Source organism: Mesoplodon densirostris, chromosome 4, assembly GCF_025265405.1.
Source record: "Mesoplodon densirostris isolate mMesDen1 chromosome 4, mMesDen1 primary haplotype, whole genome shotgun sequence".
Classification (NCBI taxonomy): domain Eukaryota; kingdom Metazoa; phylum Chordata; class Mammalia; order Artiodactyla; family Ziphiidae; genus Mesoplodon; species Mesoplodon densirostris.
Window position 1 is genome coordinate 183,571,897 of NC_082664.1, and position 18,415 is coordinate 183,590,311.

Below are 18,415 nucleotides of genomic sequence, written 5' to 3' on the forward strand. Positions count from 1 at the left end.
CTATTGCTTAGAGTTTACCTTTTTTAAATTTATTGAAAAATCTGAGCATTATCTTTCTAAGCCTTAAATATGCTTAAAGCACAAGAGCAATTTGGAATTTTAGCATCCCAGAATGTAGTAACAATGTCTAACATCACAAAATAAGCCCTTGGTGCTGGCAGTTCTGAAAGCACATGAATACATCTGCCTCAAGAGGAAAAAAAGTCTCTAAATTGGGTAAGTTAAGATTTTGAAATCAGGAGGTCTTTCAGCGTAAAGAAACCCTTGTGATCTGATTTAATACTGGCAGTGTCATGCTAAGGCCATGTGACCAATATTTTAGCAAAGAAAAAAAAAGCCAAGGTAATTTTATAGTAGCAATAGTTTCTTTTTTTATTTTAATATACTTTAGGAAACAATATACAAAGCTGAGCTTTCCCACCATTTCCAGGTAACAGCAGGAAGCTCCAATTACACAAATTTAGCGTTTTGTGATGGCTAAGAACAGCAGTCAGCACCAGACTTGAACAGTTAGCTACAACACAAACATCCTTCAAAATGAAATGTCATTAATAGCAAGACAGGTAAACCAGGGTTTAACAAATGACAACCACTTGGGAAGTGACTTAATCATTCTTGTTGAATTTCATATTTCGTTAAATATTCTTATACACAATTTCCTGTTAATTGCTTTAAACAAAACCTCCCTTAAGGAATTACTTCAATTAAGTATAAATGTTCAACAAGAATAGTTCTGACAAAGAATCCCCAGGTAGTTCAAATTCTAATATGCATTGACCGAAGGTAAAGAAAAATAACAATTTTTGTTTGTTTTAACATGTTTATTATAACAGATACAATTCACATCTGACTAGCTGTTTCCTCTTCCCCCACAACCATGTTCATTGGGCCATTTCCTTATATTTGAGCCATCAATGTACTTTCAGCACACATGCCCAGCAGTACTTTTAAGTCCATTCTTACAGGGTGCAAATGGATTTCAATAATTTACACAAACAAGTGGGTTATGCTCAATCACTGCAATTTTAAGCTACTGTACACAGGAATGAAAAGGTTATAGAAAAGTGCCATAGCAACAGTGCCTTAAGAAAGGAGAAAAAGAGGAGCCTTAAAAAATGGATAAAATCAGATCAAGGATTTCAGAGGGAAATGGAACACACGGGAAATGAAAAACATTTCTCTGCAAAACAAATGGAGAAGCACTGCTCTTGATCAGGTGCAAGTGTGGAAACGGTTGTTTCATGGTATTTTGTACACTGCCCATATGGTTCAAAATTGTATCCTTAGACACAGATCGCCTGGCGCTTGCACTGAATTTTTTGAAAATGCAAGATTTCTGAATGATAAATTAACCCCCCAAATTTTTCTTTAAAAAAGCTAATTTTGCAGACAGGTTTACATGTAAAAGGCTAGGTATTTAGCCACCTCAGCATCGATTAGTTTTGGATGTCTAAGCTCTGTTACACATGGCTTCCCATGGCTTCACTCTACAAAACATATTTACAACGTGAAGAATACATCTACAAGAAATCTACATTTCAAGGGTTTTACAAATCAGTCTTGTATCTTTCCCCTGAATTGAATCTCACAGACCCCCACCCCTTGTCATTTCCTTTGCCCAGCTTAACGGTCCAAAGTCTACTTAATGCAGCTCAAAAATGTTAAGACTGGGCAACAGATTTACAGTTCTGTTCTCAACACCATGTGCAATTATTCACATCTTCACACCATGAAGGAATTCTGATTTTTTAGCTTTTCGAGTTCCTTAATTTGTTGTCTCAAAAATAGTATCCTGAAAAATAAAAGAGGGCAATAGAACCCATGTGGTCATTACAAATGTTACAGAAAAACCAGACTTTTAACTATAAAAATAACATTACAAAGAAAATGAGTAACTACTAGTTAAGATGAAGTAATTTAAAACTGATTAGTCTAGTTAGGACAAAATCACCATTTGAAAATATTACATATATTAAAGTATCAGGATGACAAAAGTTAGAAGGTTTCCTAGTTTTCTAAAACCCGTTCTCAATAATTAGTTTGAATATAATGACTGACTTAAAAGGTAACTGTTCACTGTATCATCACCAGACACAAAAGGCAGCAGATAACATGAGATAAACTTACACTGCATGTTTTCTGGACCACAATATAATAAGCCTAGAATTAACAAACGGCAAGAGGCTAATCGTTTCTGAAGAACAATTCTCAACATAAACGTAGGTTCATAAAAATGGAGCAAAGTCCAACTGACATGTATATCTAAAACAAAAACTAAAACACAAATCCCACAGCTAACTCGATTTCCATGAACTCTGTTAACACTGTTCCTCTTCTGACCCCTTTCTTCTGCGAACTATGACGATTACTGCTTTGATATAGCAGGGTATCTGTGTACAGTCAAACATGATACGTGACATGGGACTGATACGATACGTGACTGTTTCAGTAAGCTGCTGTAACGAGTATTGCCTGCCTAGCAAGCCAAAATAAAGTTAAGTTTTATGTACATTAGAACTACTGTCAGAGCAATCCTAGAGTAGGAAATTCCCAACTGATATTCAACAAGTACCTCCAGACATTTTAGTAGTTGAAAGGTTAGATAAAAACTCACTTTTCCAAGTTTACTATAAATCCCAACGTGGCATTTATTAAATTTTTGTGATTTCATGACAAGATTAAGCTCTACTTATTGACCCAGTCACTCAATATAGACAGGAGGTGAAGCCACTGAAAGTTAAGCCCTCGATTTTGTAATAGGCATTAAAAAATATATCTATACTATTTATTTAACACGATCTAGAAATCCTACTTGAGTAAGATACTAGATTAAGAAATATGAGACAGAGTTTAAGTGAAAACAATTAAAGAAAGCAGATATATTATCATTAAACTTCCCGGACAACTAAATTCTTAATGTAACTGCCAAGGGAATCTACTGATGCTGCGAGGACAATGTAAACAATGATTTGAATTTCAACTGAAATATGTACCCTCAGCAAGAGAACGCTGCTCTCAACAGAACAGGGGACTCCTGGTGACTGGTTGCTGTCAGCACCCCGCTTTTTAAATAAAACATTACTGGTACCGTATACTGTCATAACGCAAGAAAAAAAGTCTAATAATGAAGCATTTACCATGGGTTAAGAGAAATAAAATCTAGATGCCACTACCATTCGCCAGGAATGTTATTAAATTATGCAAACACAGTTTACAGTATCATGGAATGTGATATATCAGAGAACTTTAAATTTCAGAAATGAAATTCAACTTACGTTCTTTAGTCCAATTTAAGATCTAATTATTTTAAGATATATAATTTTTAGCATTACCTAAAAAAACCAGAAAAAAAGTCATTTCAGTGAAAAGCTTACCTCTGCTCTCGCAAAGTTGCTTGAATTTCACATACTCGGACTAAAGATCTTAAATTTTTTAATTCAGTACAGATTTCTGACATATGAACGCTTCCCATGTTATGGGCTTCCTCTCGCAATCTCGATGCCTATAATTAAAGAAATGAAAATCTCATGAAATATAAGTTATATTCACATACAAAAAATAAAACATTAAATTTGAGTGTAACTTTATACCAAGATTACAGAATAAATCTTTTCCTTTAAATCCACAAAAATGCTCATGAATCTAAGGGGGAAAATGATTTTCTTTTAAAAAACTGTCTCTAATGGTGGAAAGTGTTCATTTTAAGATTTCCCCTTCAGGTTTCCTTGGGAGGATAGTATTTCCCATCTCACAGTAGTTTAGTGCTAGGATAGAAGGACTCATGATTTGTGGTTAAATAAAGATGCTGGATCAGCCAAAGTAAAGTTCAGGTATTAACACTGATAAAAGGGCCTACTGTATCCCTGTATCAAGAGATACACAATATATTTCCATGAACTTAAAGAACATTTCAGATGGTCAGTCATTTGATAAAAGGGAAAAGCCAATGGCAGTAACTGCAATGTCCTAAGGTCCCTCATCCCAAAGCAAAAGTGTTCCCTAACTCCAGTAGCTAGTCTGGAGGGAGAGTCGTAAGATTAATAGTACAGCTGAACCTTGAACAACAGATCTGAACTGTGCAGGTCCACTTACACGTGGATTTTTTTCAATAAACACCACTGTACTACACGATCCACACTTGTATGAACCTGAGGATGACGGACTCCAGATATGGAGGGCTGACTATAAACCATACTCGGATTTTCGACTATGTGGAGGGTCGGCCTCCCAACCCCTGAGTTGTTCAAGGGTCAACTGCACTAACAGCTTCTAAAACTATCAGAGTGGCCGGCTGAGTAGAAAAAGCACAACGGCTTTGAGTCATAACACTGCAGTAACTGGGTGACCCTAGTATAGATCTATTTGGTCTTAAAGGCCTCATTAGTAAAATGGAAAACTCATTATCTGCACTGGTTAGTAGTTTTAGAAAGTGGAGAAAACAAACATAAAGCACTTAGCACAGAGCTAAATGCTGAGCACTTGATAATGGGAGCTATACTGATAATTAAAATATTTTATGTGAAACCACAAAAAGTTACCTCACCAATATCCACATCAAATATTTTATAAAGTGACCACAGACAATCTAATTAGAAATTACTTGTTTTAAATACAGCTTGAATCCACTGGTCCAGATTAGATTTTCTCAAAGTAGAATTAAGCTGCCAGTCGTCATCCAAAGGTTAAACATCTGCTGTGATCATGTAACATACCTGCTTCTCTGCATGATCTGCAGGCCATCCTTGAACATGTTTGATGAGATTTTCATTGAAGTGTGCTGCTAGCGTAGGTGTTAATGAACACGTAGGACGGGCAGATGAATTCTGTGGTACAACTGTTGCATTTGATGCATTACTACTAGAAGTATGATTTGGACCAGGTGACGGACTTCTCTGGCTGCTACAAGAGAAAACACAATTCAAAGTGTAGTATGTTTACAAGTGGTCTCTGGGTATCCTAGACACTGTCTGTCAATACCTTTCATTCATTTAAAGGTACACAAATTCCTAACAAAAATTTATTATTTTAACATCAAATAAAGAGAACTTAAACTCCGAAGTATACTTATATCGTGTATTCCTAATACACTTTTGGGGAGTTAAAACAGCCCCTTTAACATTAACGTCAGAGTTGAATTTAAAGTATCAGTACTCTCCCAAATTTGACAGCAGAACCTGTTGACTTTGTATACTACAAACACTAACAAGAATGTAACTAAGCAATGGTCACATTTGAACAGTTGTAGATATAAGGCACATTATTCTATCTTAAGTACATGAAGATATGGAGGGGGAAAAAGTACACTGCCTTTGACTGTTTAATATCAGAATAAAGTGCTGAATCAGAGGGTGAAATAATGTGAAGCAAAAAACTTTTAATTGCAAAACAATGGAAGAGTTTAATGGCAAAGTAAGACCAAAAAAAGCAACACTCTGAGGTTGCTTATCTTCTTCTTCTAAAACTGTATGGCTTGGGCTAGGATTCGGGGATATAAATAATCACCCAAGTTGATTTCCTACCTGCTTCACATCAGTTATTTCCAAAAACTAAGTCTCCCAAAGGATGAATGAAGCATTTTCACCACTGAGGATATTTATAATTATACTGCAGCCTCTAATGCCAATTTAAAAAAAGAATTTCCCCAAAATGTTCTGAGCAATGGCAACACTGCTGACGTAGATAGCTTCCCAAAGTGATCGTTTTGAAGGGAACAACTCTCATGTGGATGTACATGCTCTGAAATGGTTGTTTAGAAAACAACAATAAAAACAACAGCTGAATTATGTTGCCACCTCATAGCAAGAAATAAAAATAGGAAGATCAATCAAATTAAAATCATTTAAAGTTAATAAACAAAGAAAACCGACAACACAGTACAGTTCTACACAATACAGCTCTATATCTGACAAGCAATCCATACAGGGTCAGAGTTGAGGCTATTATTAGGAAAGACACACGCACGCAGACACACACACACACCAGTTGTAAAATACTGGCCCAAGTTTTAGATGAGATATTTGGCTTTATCAATACATTCAAATCTAAAACTGCTATTAGGAAGTTAAAAATGGTATCATTTCCAACTAATGAAGTAGTATAAAATCATGTGCCTTCTACAAGTATCACATATTATTACTCCCATCATAGTTCACCAAGTAAAATTCTAAAGAAAGAGCCACTTTCTTCAAATTAACCCAGGATTCATTACTAGAGACAATTTACTTATTGTAGTAAGATTTACCTTTGTAAATTTTATAATACACAAAACTATGGTTAAGCTATTCATGGATTCTTCCAAGATAAGTTCTACGACATATATGCATATAATAATATCCAAACAATATGGCAATATGCCATATTAAGGAAAAAACAACGTGGCCTCAACACACCATGTCAACTTACTTTGAGCGCTGAAGGCTTCGAGGAGAGGCAGGCTCATGACCCTGCTGCTTGTCAGCAGTTACAGGCTGCTGTGTGGCTGATTGTGAAACTGGTCCTTGCTTAACTACTGGAGTACTAACCTGAAATATCAAAATCTGGTGAGACAAGGCTTCTGCCACAGAGACGAAAAGCATGAAAACTAAATAAGAACGAAAGTTCTACCAATGAAATTATTTCTAGTATTATTCTATTATCTTCCCAATTATTTCTATTCAGTGATTTTTAAGGTAACAAGAGTAGTCCTAACTGTCCTTACCTAATAAGATTAGTATTAGTAGTCCTTACCTAATAAGATCAGTATAAGTGATACAGCCACATTTAACTGTGTAAACTATTGTCATTTAAGGCCGAAATCCACATACTCCTCTAAGTCTAGTTAGTAATCTTAAACACTTTATAATCTAGAGGTTTAAAGAAGTAGAATCAAATGAGTTTCCAAAGATCATGTAGTTAGAAGAAAGTCAAGTTTTGAGACTTAGATCTAATTTCATAAAACAGCCCTGGGCCAAAAAATTACTTAGCAAACCAGCATAAGAAGCTAGTTCTCCTGATTTTGAGCCCAGTTTTCTTTCCAGTACACTATAATACCTCTTCTGATTTACTGTTATTCCTGTATCAATAAAAATAAATTCGTTACCACATCATACAAATACAGCTGCTCAAATTTCAACCACATACGAAGAGAATGTATACACCGGTCTATCAGAGAATGAGCTACGGCCCATACACAATTCAACTGGAGTGGGCTTCAAAGAGATGTCACCCTACACAGGCAGACCAAGAGGTCCATGACTGCAGTGGGGACACATATATTAGGGTGGCCAAAAAGTTCGTTTGGGTTTTTCCGTAAGATGTTATGAGAAACCCGAACGAACTCTTTGGCCAACCCAGTATCATTCGCATTCAAATACGACAGAGAGAAAACACGGAGTCAAAAACGGAAGCCCGAAATTAAGGCACAAATGCAGACGGAGGCACCTGGGATGAAGTCATGCTGGTCAGCAGCAGAGGCTGTTCCGGGGGGGGTGGGGGGGGTGGGATTAATATCGCCCCAAAACAACTCTGGTTGGCACTGCTACTTCTGAATATAGAAGAGCATGTTCTTTTATAAAGAATATTTTTGTGAGATCAAATGTCCACTTACTTTTAAAAACAACTTGTAAGTTTTTAATGCAAAAAACTCAGAGCCACCTGCTTAAAGGATCTGAGGTGACAACGTTAGGACTGACGGTAAACCCAACACTGCCGCCCACGCCACGTACTCTTAGAACACCACCGCCAGATGAGCTGTAAGCTCTAAGAATAAGGTCTCTTTTGCCAAAACTCACCTTTTAATTCTTCTCCCATCAAAATACAGGCAAACAATAAGGAACTGCACAAAAAACTAACAATTGTAACTCAAAATTTAAAAACTTAATCTAGACTGAGCCCAAAACACACATAGACAAAGGGCTGGTAGGGAAGATGAGCCAGTAGAAGACCTAAGAGCCGGCCCACCATCAATTTCAAGCTGTTTCAACACATTTTTATTTTTAAGCTTCTGCTTATGATTTTATTTATTTATTTATTTGCAGTACTCGGGCCTCTCACTGTTGTGGCCTCTCCCGTTGCGGAGCACAGGCTCCGGACGCGCAGGCTCAGCAGCCATGGCTCACGGGCCCAGCCGCTCCGTGGCATGTGGGATCCTCCCGGACCAGGGCACGAACCCGTGTCCTCTGCATCGGCAGGCGGACTCTCAACCACTGCGCCACCAGGGAAGCCCTTATGATTTTATTTTAATAAAGAGTTCTTTGGCATGAAAGTTTGAAACAGCCCACTGTTTTAGAACTAAAAAGAATTTCCTCCTATAGTTACCAGTAAGAGTTAAAAAAAGAAAAAAATTAAACCCGTACATTCCAACTTCCAAATAGCTCAAGTTTTACTGGTGGTACGCTACAAAGCAAAGAATGAGTGTGACTGGGAACCGCTTATGAATTTGTGTGTAAGACTCAAAGAATGTAATACAAAATTGGCAGTAGCATGGTAAGGTCCTGTTCACAGTCCAGTAAGAATAGAAACCAGCAACTTTCTAACTGTGCTCTGAAGAGCCAGCCATGCGCGATTTCGCTGGGACAACCAGGCAGTGTAGCTTAGTATTAATGAAAAGGGTTCTGTGCTCAGAAAGGCCTAGGTCTCAAAATCTGACTTGACCACAAACATCAGACTTAACGGAAGATTTCATTTTCTATTAAATGAAGCAAATAGTAGCTGATGTGAAAATTAATATAATACATATAAAGCTCTTAGCACAGAAACTGACTCATTTCTGTAATTTGTAGAGAGGTGGATGGACCTAGAGTCTGTCATACAGAGTGAAGTCAGTCAGAAAGAGAAAAACAAATACCGTATGCTAATGCATATATACGTAATATTAAAAAAAATGGTTCTGAAGAACCTAGGGGCAGGACAGGAATAAAGACACAGACGTAGAGAACGGACTTGAGGACACAGGGAGGGGGAAGGGTAAGCTGGGACGAAGTGAGAGAGTGGCATGGACATATATACACTACCAAATGTAAAACAGATAGCTAGTGGGAAGCAGCCACATAGCACAGGGAGATCAGCTCGGTGCTTTGTGACCACCTAGAGGGGTGGGATAGGGAGGGTGGGAGGGAGACGCAAGAGGGAGGGGATATGGGGATATATGTGTACGTAAAGCTCATTCACTTTGTTATAAAGCAGAAACTAACACACCACTGTGAAGCAATTATACTCCAATAAAGATGTTAAAAAAAAAAAGTATGGAGAAAATCACTGGAAAACATGTTCTCTGATATCTCCGTCTAAAAATTCTACAAATATTAAGACTCAATTAGTATACCTTCTTTATCCACAAAGCCAACGAAGAGAAGAGAACCAGTGTATAAAAGTGGCACAGGTGCAATTCCCTCCCCTCCAAGTCATCAACTGAGAGTCTAACCTGAACCTATTCTCACTCACCTGTCATCCATCCCACCACTACCTCATTCCCAAAAGAGGGCTTTTTCTCTAATACATATTCTAAAACATTATGAAACTTGCTTTAACCAGAAGCGGTTTCTTTCCCAATTTCCCTCAAGGGTGACATACCTTTGGCTGTGATGAAACAGGAGGAGTACTAGCCAAAGGCTTGACAGGGACTGCGTTAGTCTGAGGTGTGCTTATTCTCGGAGACACATAGGATCTCGGGGATGATGCGTCAGACGTCAAAGACATCGGAGACTGATTAGACGGCTGGGCTATGAAGAGTGAAATAAACCAAAAGCCGCTGTAGTTTATGTGCAGGAGATCTGCACATCTCTCCACATGCCCCACAGCCCCAAAGAGAACAGCTATCTGAAGAAGTCAGCACCTAAGCACTCGCTGGGGTCACACTGACCAAATGAGCTGCTGAGCGAGACGGGCACACCCAGTGCGGCCCCCACTACGTCTGAGAACACGCTCACCTGGAAGGCCTCACCTCACCCTCGCTGCCTCCTTCTCACCCTACAAGGCCTGACGGTCCCCCACTCAGGTCCCCGCCCCAGGAGGCCGCCCAAGAGCTGGCGGCCCTCACTGCGCGCTGCGCCAGTAGGCCAGATACTCCTGCTCGCTTCAGCGGCTTTCTACGCCGGGGCTGGGGGGCAAGCCAGGCAACCCTTTCATTTCCCGCGTGCTCCTTCGTGCCCCGTCCCCGCTGGGCACCTGCACGGGGAAGAGGGCTGGCTAACTCAAGGCAGGGCTTGCGCGTTTCTGCATCCTCTGGTCAAAACCCATCTAACACCAACTTGAAGCAAACTTCAACTCTTAAAACAGATCCAGCGATTCGCAAAGATTGAGGGTATATCATAGTTTATTTTAGCTTTGGAGTAAAATATCTCACTAACGACTTAAATGCTGAATTAAATATAGACTATATTGCAGATATGATGGCAACAGTGTAAGATATATGTCAAAAGCTTGTTTCATCTCAAAAGGTAAAGAAAAATACTACTTGTATACAGCAGTTAAAAAATCAAAATAAAATCAATATCATAGCTACGCTCTCTTCAAAGACTAAAGAAAAATCTGCTACAAATCCCACCTGCCCCCACCAAGACACAATTCTAGAGGCATCTAAGAGTATAAGTACCTTGTGTAGAGAGCTGAGCAGCTTGAGAGATCAGAGAAGTCATGTTGAAAGCAGATGGTCCAGCAGTGAGAAACTTATGAATGATAGACTGCAATGAGGCTTGGGTCACAGCTGCTGTAAGAACTATAAACATATTACATCTTAAATTCAAATAAAAACACAGTGGCATATGTGGTATTAGTTACAATTTGAAAACTCAAAAGGAACCCAGAAAAAGTCTGGAGTGTTTCCATACTAGAACTCCCAAAATAAAAGCCTAGAAGACAGGAGTAATACAACGAGCCTAGAGAGGTGAGGTGACCTGAGACAAAAGGCAAAGAAGTTTAATGGGTTTATACAATAAAACAGTAGAGTTTCCTTTACAGTAAAGTTTAGGTGTCCAGTTAAAGGAAACTCCTCTATGAGACTTTTAAAACAGCAGAGTATTCACCGGAACTTCTGATTATACCAGAAACCTATCCATACATAGGCAACATACTTAGTACATTACTTGGAATTAACTGGATAAACAGCAGTTATTTCATGCGATTGTATTATTAGACCAGCTGAGCACTCAAACCCTGCATCAACACTCACCCACAATAAGCTTTCAAAAATGGATATTAAAAAGCTGAGTACTTTGGAATACCATGTATTTTTGAAGCATAAGATCTTTTATTATTGACATTTGCTTAGGCTATCATTTCTTCAAAATGTTTAAAAGCCCCACTTTGCCCAGTAAAATGTTTACCTATCCAACAAGAAAATACAGAAATGCTGAAGAGAATAAGAATGGAAGGTTAATGACCAACTAGCCTACGATAGCTCCATTTTTAGGGTAAAGGAAGAATTTAACCACTTATGTGGAAGTGTACACAAACAGAAAATTTTGCAATGTTCATAAGGCTTAATGTTTCAATCTGAATGGTTTATGAATTAAAAACTACATCCACTTTTATTCAGACTTCTTTGAGGTGGCTGCCCAAATACTTTAGTAGTACACTGAAAAGTAAAGTTGGAATTAACAATGCAATTAACTAGGAAAAATAGCATAATGTTATCCATTACTTCCCTTCTCAAAAGTGTTTAAGTAGTTTAAGAACTTCCTGAATTCCTACTCTTAGTAATTAGCATATTTTAAATATTCCAAATAATCATTTACCGATATACATGAGACTTCTTGAAATATGTTTGAAACCAGGTGTTTTCATATCAGTTTTTGCAAATATTCTTTTTTCTGTTTTCACTTTGAAAGAAAAAAAAATTCGCCGTATACATTAAGCTGATGGAAGAGTTATCTCCAGTAACTACCAGGTACACAGCAAGTCTTGAAAAATATACAGAAAATCCAAGTATTGCTAATTCAATTACAGTCACAAAGACCTTCAGCTATGGGGGATATAAACTTCAAAGCATGAAGTTCAAATGGGAATTTCAAAACAAAACAAAGACCATTCCTATATTGGGGATTTTACTAATTACATAATTTTGCACGATGCAGCTGAACTTGGTATAAATTATCACAATGAAAACTTACCTTCATTTATCTTGGATATGTCCACATTAGAATTATTGAGTTGCAGCGTGGCTTGCAAAGCAGGAAGCAACTGTCTGAGCAGGTTTGGGTCCTGCAGTAATGGAGGTATTGGTGACTGTGGTACAGGAGAGACAGGCATTGCTGAAGCAGAGGCTGGAGGGGCAGGCGTGGGGTTCAGTCCAGAGGCAGAAGACGTGGAAGGAGTTGTGCAAGAGTGTGACACCGATTTGTCTCCTGATGTAGATTCTAAATAAAAAGGAGATAATAAAGCTGAAAAACATTACTTCAATAGAGGAAACTGGAACCAACCTCAAACAAGCAACACCCATGGGGCAGGAACCTAACTCAAGTAACCTCATTTAATATTTACAAGGTAGCACAGAGGGGGCTCAGTAAATATCTGGCTGACTAGATATGAGGCAGACATTTCATATTCTGATTTCATAGATGAGAAAACTGAGAAAGATTACGTAACTTGCTTGAAGTCACAAAACCTGGCAAGGCAGCGACTCCACCATACCCACGTCCGAGTCTCACAGCCCCACACTCGATTAGTAATGCTGTCTCAGACACACGCACAAGCACACCTTCTTGTATTGCATTTTGCCTTTATTGCCTTTTGCAGTTGCTGCCTTTTTCTTCCCCCCCGCCCAGCCAACAAATGGAAGGTTCTGCAGCAACCCTGTATTGGGCAAGTCTCTCCGTGCCATTTTTCCAACAGCATTCTTTTTAAATTAAGGTATACTTTGTTTTTTAGATATAATGTTATGGCACACTTAATAGACTACAGTACAGTGTAAACACAACTTTTATATTACACTGGGAGACCAAAAAATTCGTTTGACTTGTTTTATTGTGAGACCTGCTTCACTGTGGTGGTCTGGAATTGAACCCACAACATCTCCATGGTATTGTCCTGTATTAACTACACTTTCAAATAAGCTTCCATTAGGATATAAAGGGACAATACAATTCTCCAAGACTTAATTTCTATGCATCATAAAATAAGGTGAAAATGCTCATGAGCACAAAAACAGTCTACTTAAACATGGCAACAGCCTTAGTGTCAAATCAGGAGAGTCACGGTGGTGAGCAACCCCAGAGTGGACTCAGGATGTGATGCCTAAGAGGAGACTCCTACTTTGAACTTTCGTCCTTACAACTGAGTTTTAGAATTACATACTCCTCGTTCGGAATTAAATATGTAAAGTAATGAACTACCTCTATTTGTATCACTTAATGATTATTAGCACTAAAAAAGATACTTTTAAAAGCAAGAAACTCCCACAAGACCCCAACCTCAGTGTTTAAAAAGTATTAAACATGCATAAAAAATTATCCTTTGAAAGCCATCCCTGCAAATTACTTATATAGATTCAACGTAACTGAAATTAAAAGCCCAATAGCATTTTGGTAGCATTTGACAAGCCAATTCTATAACTTATTTTTAAGACGTATGGGCTAGTAAGAGCCACAAAATTCTTTAATAAAAAGAACACAGCTGGGCTTCCCCGGTGGCGCAGTGGTTGAGAGTCCGCCTGCCGATGCAGAGGACACGGGTTCGTGCCCCGGTCCGGGAAGATCCCACATGCTGCGGAGCGGCTGGGCCCATGAGCCATGGCCGCTGAGCCTGCGCGTCCGGAGCCTGTGCTCCGCAACGGGAGAGGCCACAGCGGTGAGAGGCCCGCGTACCGCAAACAAACAAACAAACAAACAAAACACAGCTACTGACATGCCTTGCCAAACATAAAAACTTTAACATTTAAAACAAAACCAATTTAAGGCAGGTTAGACTTCTGTATATATATCTAAGTCTTTAGAACTAGTAGATGAAAACACAGGAAAATAACTTTGATGTGAGGATGCAGAAAATAACAAAGAGCAAAACAATTCCACCCAAAGTACTGGTAACCAAAATACTTTAAGGAACTCCTATAAATCAAAAAAGACAAACTAAACAATAGAAAGGTGAACAGAAGACATGAAGAGACAATTCACAGAAGAAACGTGAATGGCTTAAAAAACACACAGGATGCTCAATTTCACTGATAATCAGGAAATGCAAATAAAAAAGCAACAGAATATTCTTTTATGTTCACCAGACTGACAAAAATGTCCAAAGTCTAACAATACCGAATGTCCTCAAGTAGTAATGGAAACACCTAACATCTCAGGTGGAGACTAAACTCATAATCACACTGGAAAACAACTTGACACTATCTAGAAAAACTGGAGCTACATGCACCTCACGGCCCAGTAATTCCCCTTAGGTATACACCCTTAGAGAAACTCTAATGTACAGAAATTTGGAGAAATATTCAACAATTCTCATAACATTGTTATGCTTCTCTTTATTTTAGCACAAAATTAGAAACAAAACACATGTCCACCAACAGGAAAAAGAACATAAACTGGTATTTTTACACCATGAAATTTTACGAATACAGTCACTGTAATGGAGGAAAGAATAAGAAACCGAGGTCCCATGGGGAACGACATTAAGACTAGATCAGTCAAGATATTCATACACAGTCTCTTAAAATCTTGGCGGAAAGGCTCTTGAATCTCCCATATATACTCATTTCTTGGAGATTTTCAAGCTCATATATACATTATATAACTGAATTAAGACTGCTACTATGATGTAGAAAAGTTTCAGGAACACTACATTTGAATATTACACTGCTACCTAATAAGTATAAATCTTCACTCCCAATTCTAGGAACTAAACATTCATTAATCATCATGGCCCCAAAGAAGCCAGGAATTACTACTGAATAGCAAGTTCACTGCAAAAAAAACCCTCCTCTACGGCCTTTTTACACTACTGTAATGGTCAAAAGACCTAGGGACAATAGCTGCTTTCAGTAGATTTCACGGATGTGTTGATCTCGTATGATCCACTCAGAAGGTCTAAGACATATTCATTTTTGTAAGGCCAATATGTTCATTTTAAGTCTAGCAGATTGCCTACCGTGTTCAGCTTTGCTGTTTTGGAATCATAAACAAGTATAAAGAAACTTGAAGAAAATAAGATCTTCCTTGTGAAAAGTTTATTACTTCCTTGTGTCAGTTATTACATTTTATGAGGCAATTATAGACTATAGCAGCAGTTCTCTCCAGATCATATACCTTAAGGTTCAGCTTAAGGAATAAACAGTTTAAGGGCATCTTAATGATGTTTAGAATTAAACAAGTTCTCTGTTTTTACTTCCTGCATGAACAATCAAATTAGTACTTATATCCCTCTGAAATGACCCTTTTGTTACGTTTACTATGCTTTTCCTCTGCCTTTAATTATAGGAGTTGGAGAAGGTGTAAGTTGTTTCCAAATTTGTTTCAATGCTGCTAAATCTATCCACAGATTTGAAAAATTAACAAAGGCTTGAAAATTCTTCAGTGTTGCCATTCAATCCAGGAAAAGGAAAACACTCCAAAACAGAAGATCCATATCACCACAAAGAAATAAAGTAACAATGTAAATACATGTGTATCCTGAGGAGGAATTTCGTTTGCAGTTTTGTGAGAGATTATTAATGAACAGTATGGAAACCAGTTACTACTACTCAATATTTATGGGAACCTTGAGCAAACAACATCTCTGAAGGCCAGAATTTCTCTTTTTAAAAGGTCTGACTTTGATAGGACTTAACAAAGTTTAAAAACAAAAAACAGATACCAGGGCTCCACCCCAGCTCTAACGAATGGGGCGGGGGTGAGGTGTCCGAGCATATGGTGAACTTCCAAGAGTTCTATGGGTGATTCTGGCACACCTTGTTGGTTATGAAAAAACAGAGAACTTCCCAGATTCCATTTAACTTTAAAAAACAAAAGGAAACAAAACCAAAACAAATTTTAAAAAATATAGCACAGGGCTTCCCTGGTGGCGCAGTGGTTGAGAGCCCGCCTGCCGATGCAGGGGACACGGGTTCGTGCCCCGTTCCGGGAAGATCCCACATGCCACGGAGCGGCTGGGCCCATGTGCCATGCCGCTGAGCCTGCGCGTCCGGAGCCTGTGCTCCGCAACGGGAGAGGCCACAACAGTGAGAGGTCCGCGTACCGCAAAAAAAAAAAAAAAAAAAAAAAAAAAAAATATATATATATATATATATATATATAGCACAAACACAGAGAACTAGTGGAGAAAGGGCAAGATCAAAGACAGCAAAGCTAAACTGCTTTTCCAGGTAGGTCTTCAGCATGCTATTTTCACACTAGTTATTTATTTTTAAAAACAGCTCCACTCACCCCCTTCTTCCTAAAGAACACACCCATACAAATGCCCTCCGGAAGTATATTACATGTTAAACATTTTTAATACTACTTGCCTCCATCTAGAAGTATAATTGAGAAAAATGATTGTGATAAAAATATAAAATGCAACCCTGAAAGGCAGTCTTGGTTTCATCATTAAAATATAAACAAAAGGGGTTTCCCTGGTGGCGCAGTGGTTGAGAGTCCGCCTGCCGATGCCGGGGACACGGGTTCGTGTCCCGGTCCGGGAAGATGCCACATGCCGCGGAGCGGCTGGGCCCGTGAGCCATGGTGAGCCATGACCACTGAGCCTGGGCATCCGGAGCCTGTGCTCCGCAACAGCGGTGAGAGGCCCGTGTATAGATAGATAGATAGATAGATAGATAGATAGGTAGATAGGTAGATTAGATAGATAGATAGATAGATAGATAAATAAATAAATAAATGAAAGCTATTGGTTGGGTGCCACTCCTCTGTGTTCAGAGCACCCTACCACAGACATTACCGAGCATCTCCTATTATATAGCTTATTATCTCTCTCCCTTCTATCAGAAAACGAACTCTTTCAGGAGAAGAATTTTGTTGTATTTAACTCTGTAGCTCTGGTGCAAAATGGGATCTGGCACCAAGATGGCATCTGCATGTACCTGTTGACTGGATGCCTGATTTGGCAAGAAAGGCTCAGGTGCCTGTGTCTATGCCGTTTTTCTTAAGCTCTAGGTTCAAAACTTATAATGGGGAGGAAAAGCCTAAGGTCTCCAAAAATAATTCATTGAGCAGGCAATGAACAGCTCACCTTATGCTATTTTTTCATAAAGCTAAGTAATACTACATAGTCTTAGAGACAAACTTATTTAGATTTATTTTAATAATCATAAAATCCTCAACCCCCTTCTTCTTTTTTTAAACACTCAAAGGCAACTATTCGGAACAAATTCATAGTCATTAAGTGTGCTTTTTCTACACAGGTATTTAATTTTAATTAACATTTCTATTTGTCTTTTTAATCCGGAATCTGTTACAATGTTAGGTTAACATACTTCACGTTTAAACAGTTTTGTATCAGACTAAAATTAAAAATCTTGATCTTTGAAAATAAAGACAAATAATGAATTTAAGAAAATTAATGTAGTGTTTTACATTACAAAGCCATTTCAAAAGGCTCTTCTGCTTTTTAACATCAGCCTCTAGTCTCATTCTTTAAACGCACACTTTCCCAAGCATTAAAGAAACCTAGGTTGCTTTAAGCCTATTTTTTCAGCTTTTGGCAAAACAGCGGTATCCAAGTTTAGCTCTAGCATGTTTATTTTTTTATTTTGTGTGTGTGCGTGTGTGTGTGTGTGTGCGCGCCTATGATTTTTTTAAGGATATGTGGCGATGTCGTCCTACAGTATTTTAAATTTAAAATGAGCTTTAAGGTCACTTTCCTACCTGATGTTTTTCTATCATTTGTAGATCTCTAACCAATTCTTATTGTAAGCCATGAAATAAATGTTACTCTTTGATTTTAATTTAAATTTTGTATATTAGCTTTGATAAAACCTTTTTCTCTCACTTTATGCTTGTAATTATGAATTATTCATTTATACTTCCAATTTTTACCAGTAGGGGGAGTAAGCTACCAAAGACTAGACTTCACAGAGAAATGTACTATAATCTAACTTTTTAAGGCTTAAGGTAATAACCACTCACCTCTTCTAATTATAGGCACCCTTTCAAAATACCCAAGACAACACAGACCAAAGTCAAAATTTTCTGACCTACATTTTTCTGGTATGCTAAATAACTCCTCAATCTGCAACAAGATCTAACGAGATACTGCACGTGAAGAGTAAAAGGTACCAACTGCATTTCTAAACATTAATTTCCCACAATGTTCTGACAGTTGCCGTCATAATACTAAGCAGGATATGGGAACAAAGCTCAAACTACTGATGCAACAAGGGCAGCCTGCTTGTTCCATTGTGTAGTAATGGTGTTACAACATGGAGGAATCACGAAGTACACAAGTGTAGTAGAAAAAACCATAAAATAACTAGGTGACAACACCGGGTATATAATCTGTGACTTTCATT

The 18,415-nt window shown here is 38.2% G+C and overlaps 1 protein-coding gene across 5 annotated transcripts in view; it reads right to left on the reverse strand.

Annotated features, from left to right (window-relative positions):
• Positions 1 to 346: 346 nt before the first annotated feature.
• Positions 347 to 18,415, reverse strand: part of WAC (WW domain containing adaptor with coiled-coil) — an 83,090-nt gene continuing 65,021 nt past the window's right edge. For all 5 annotated transcript variants that reach the window (XM_060097854.1, XM_060097852.1, XM_060097853.1 and 2 more), the window contains 7 exons: positions 12,087 to 12,332; positions 10,571 to 10,693; positions 9,550 to 9,698; positions 6,403 to 6,521; positions 4,713 to 4,899; positions 3,375 to 3,502; positions 347 to 1,792 (listed from right to left, as the gene is read on the reverse strand). In XM_060097854.1, coding sequence (XP_059953837.1) covers positions 1,723 to 1,792; positions 3,375 to 3,502; positions 4,713 to 4,899; positions 6,403 to 6,521; positions 9,550 to 9,698; positions 10,571 to 10,693; positions 12,087 to 12,332 — 1,022 coding nt within the window. In that variant the 3' untranslated portion in view covers positions 347 to 1,722. The remainder of the gene's footprint in view (positions 1,793 to 3,374; positions 3,503 to 4,712; positions 4,900 to 6,402; positions 6,522 to 9,549; positions 9,699 to 10,570; positions 10,694 to 12,086; positions 12,333 to 18,415) is intronic.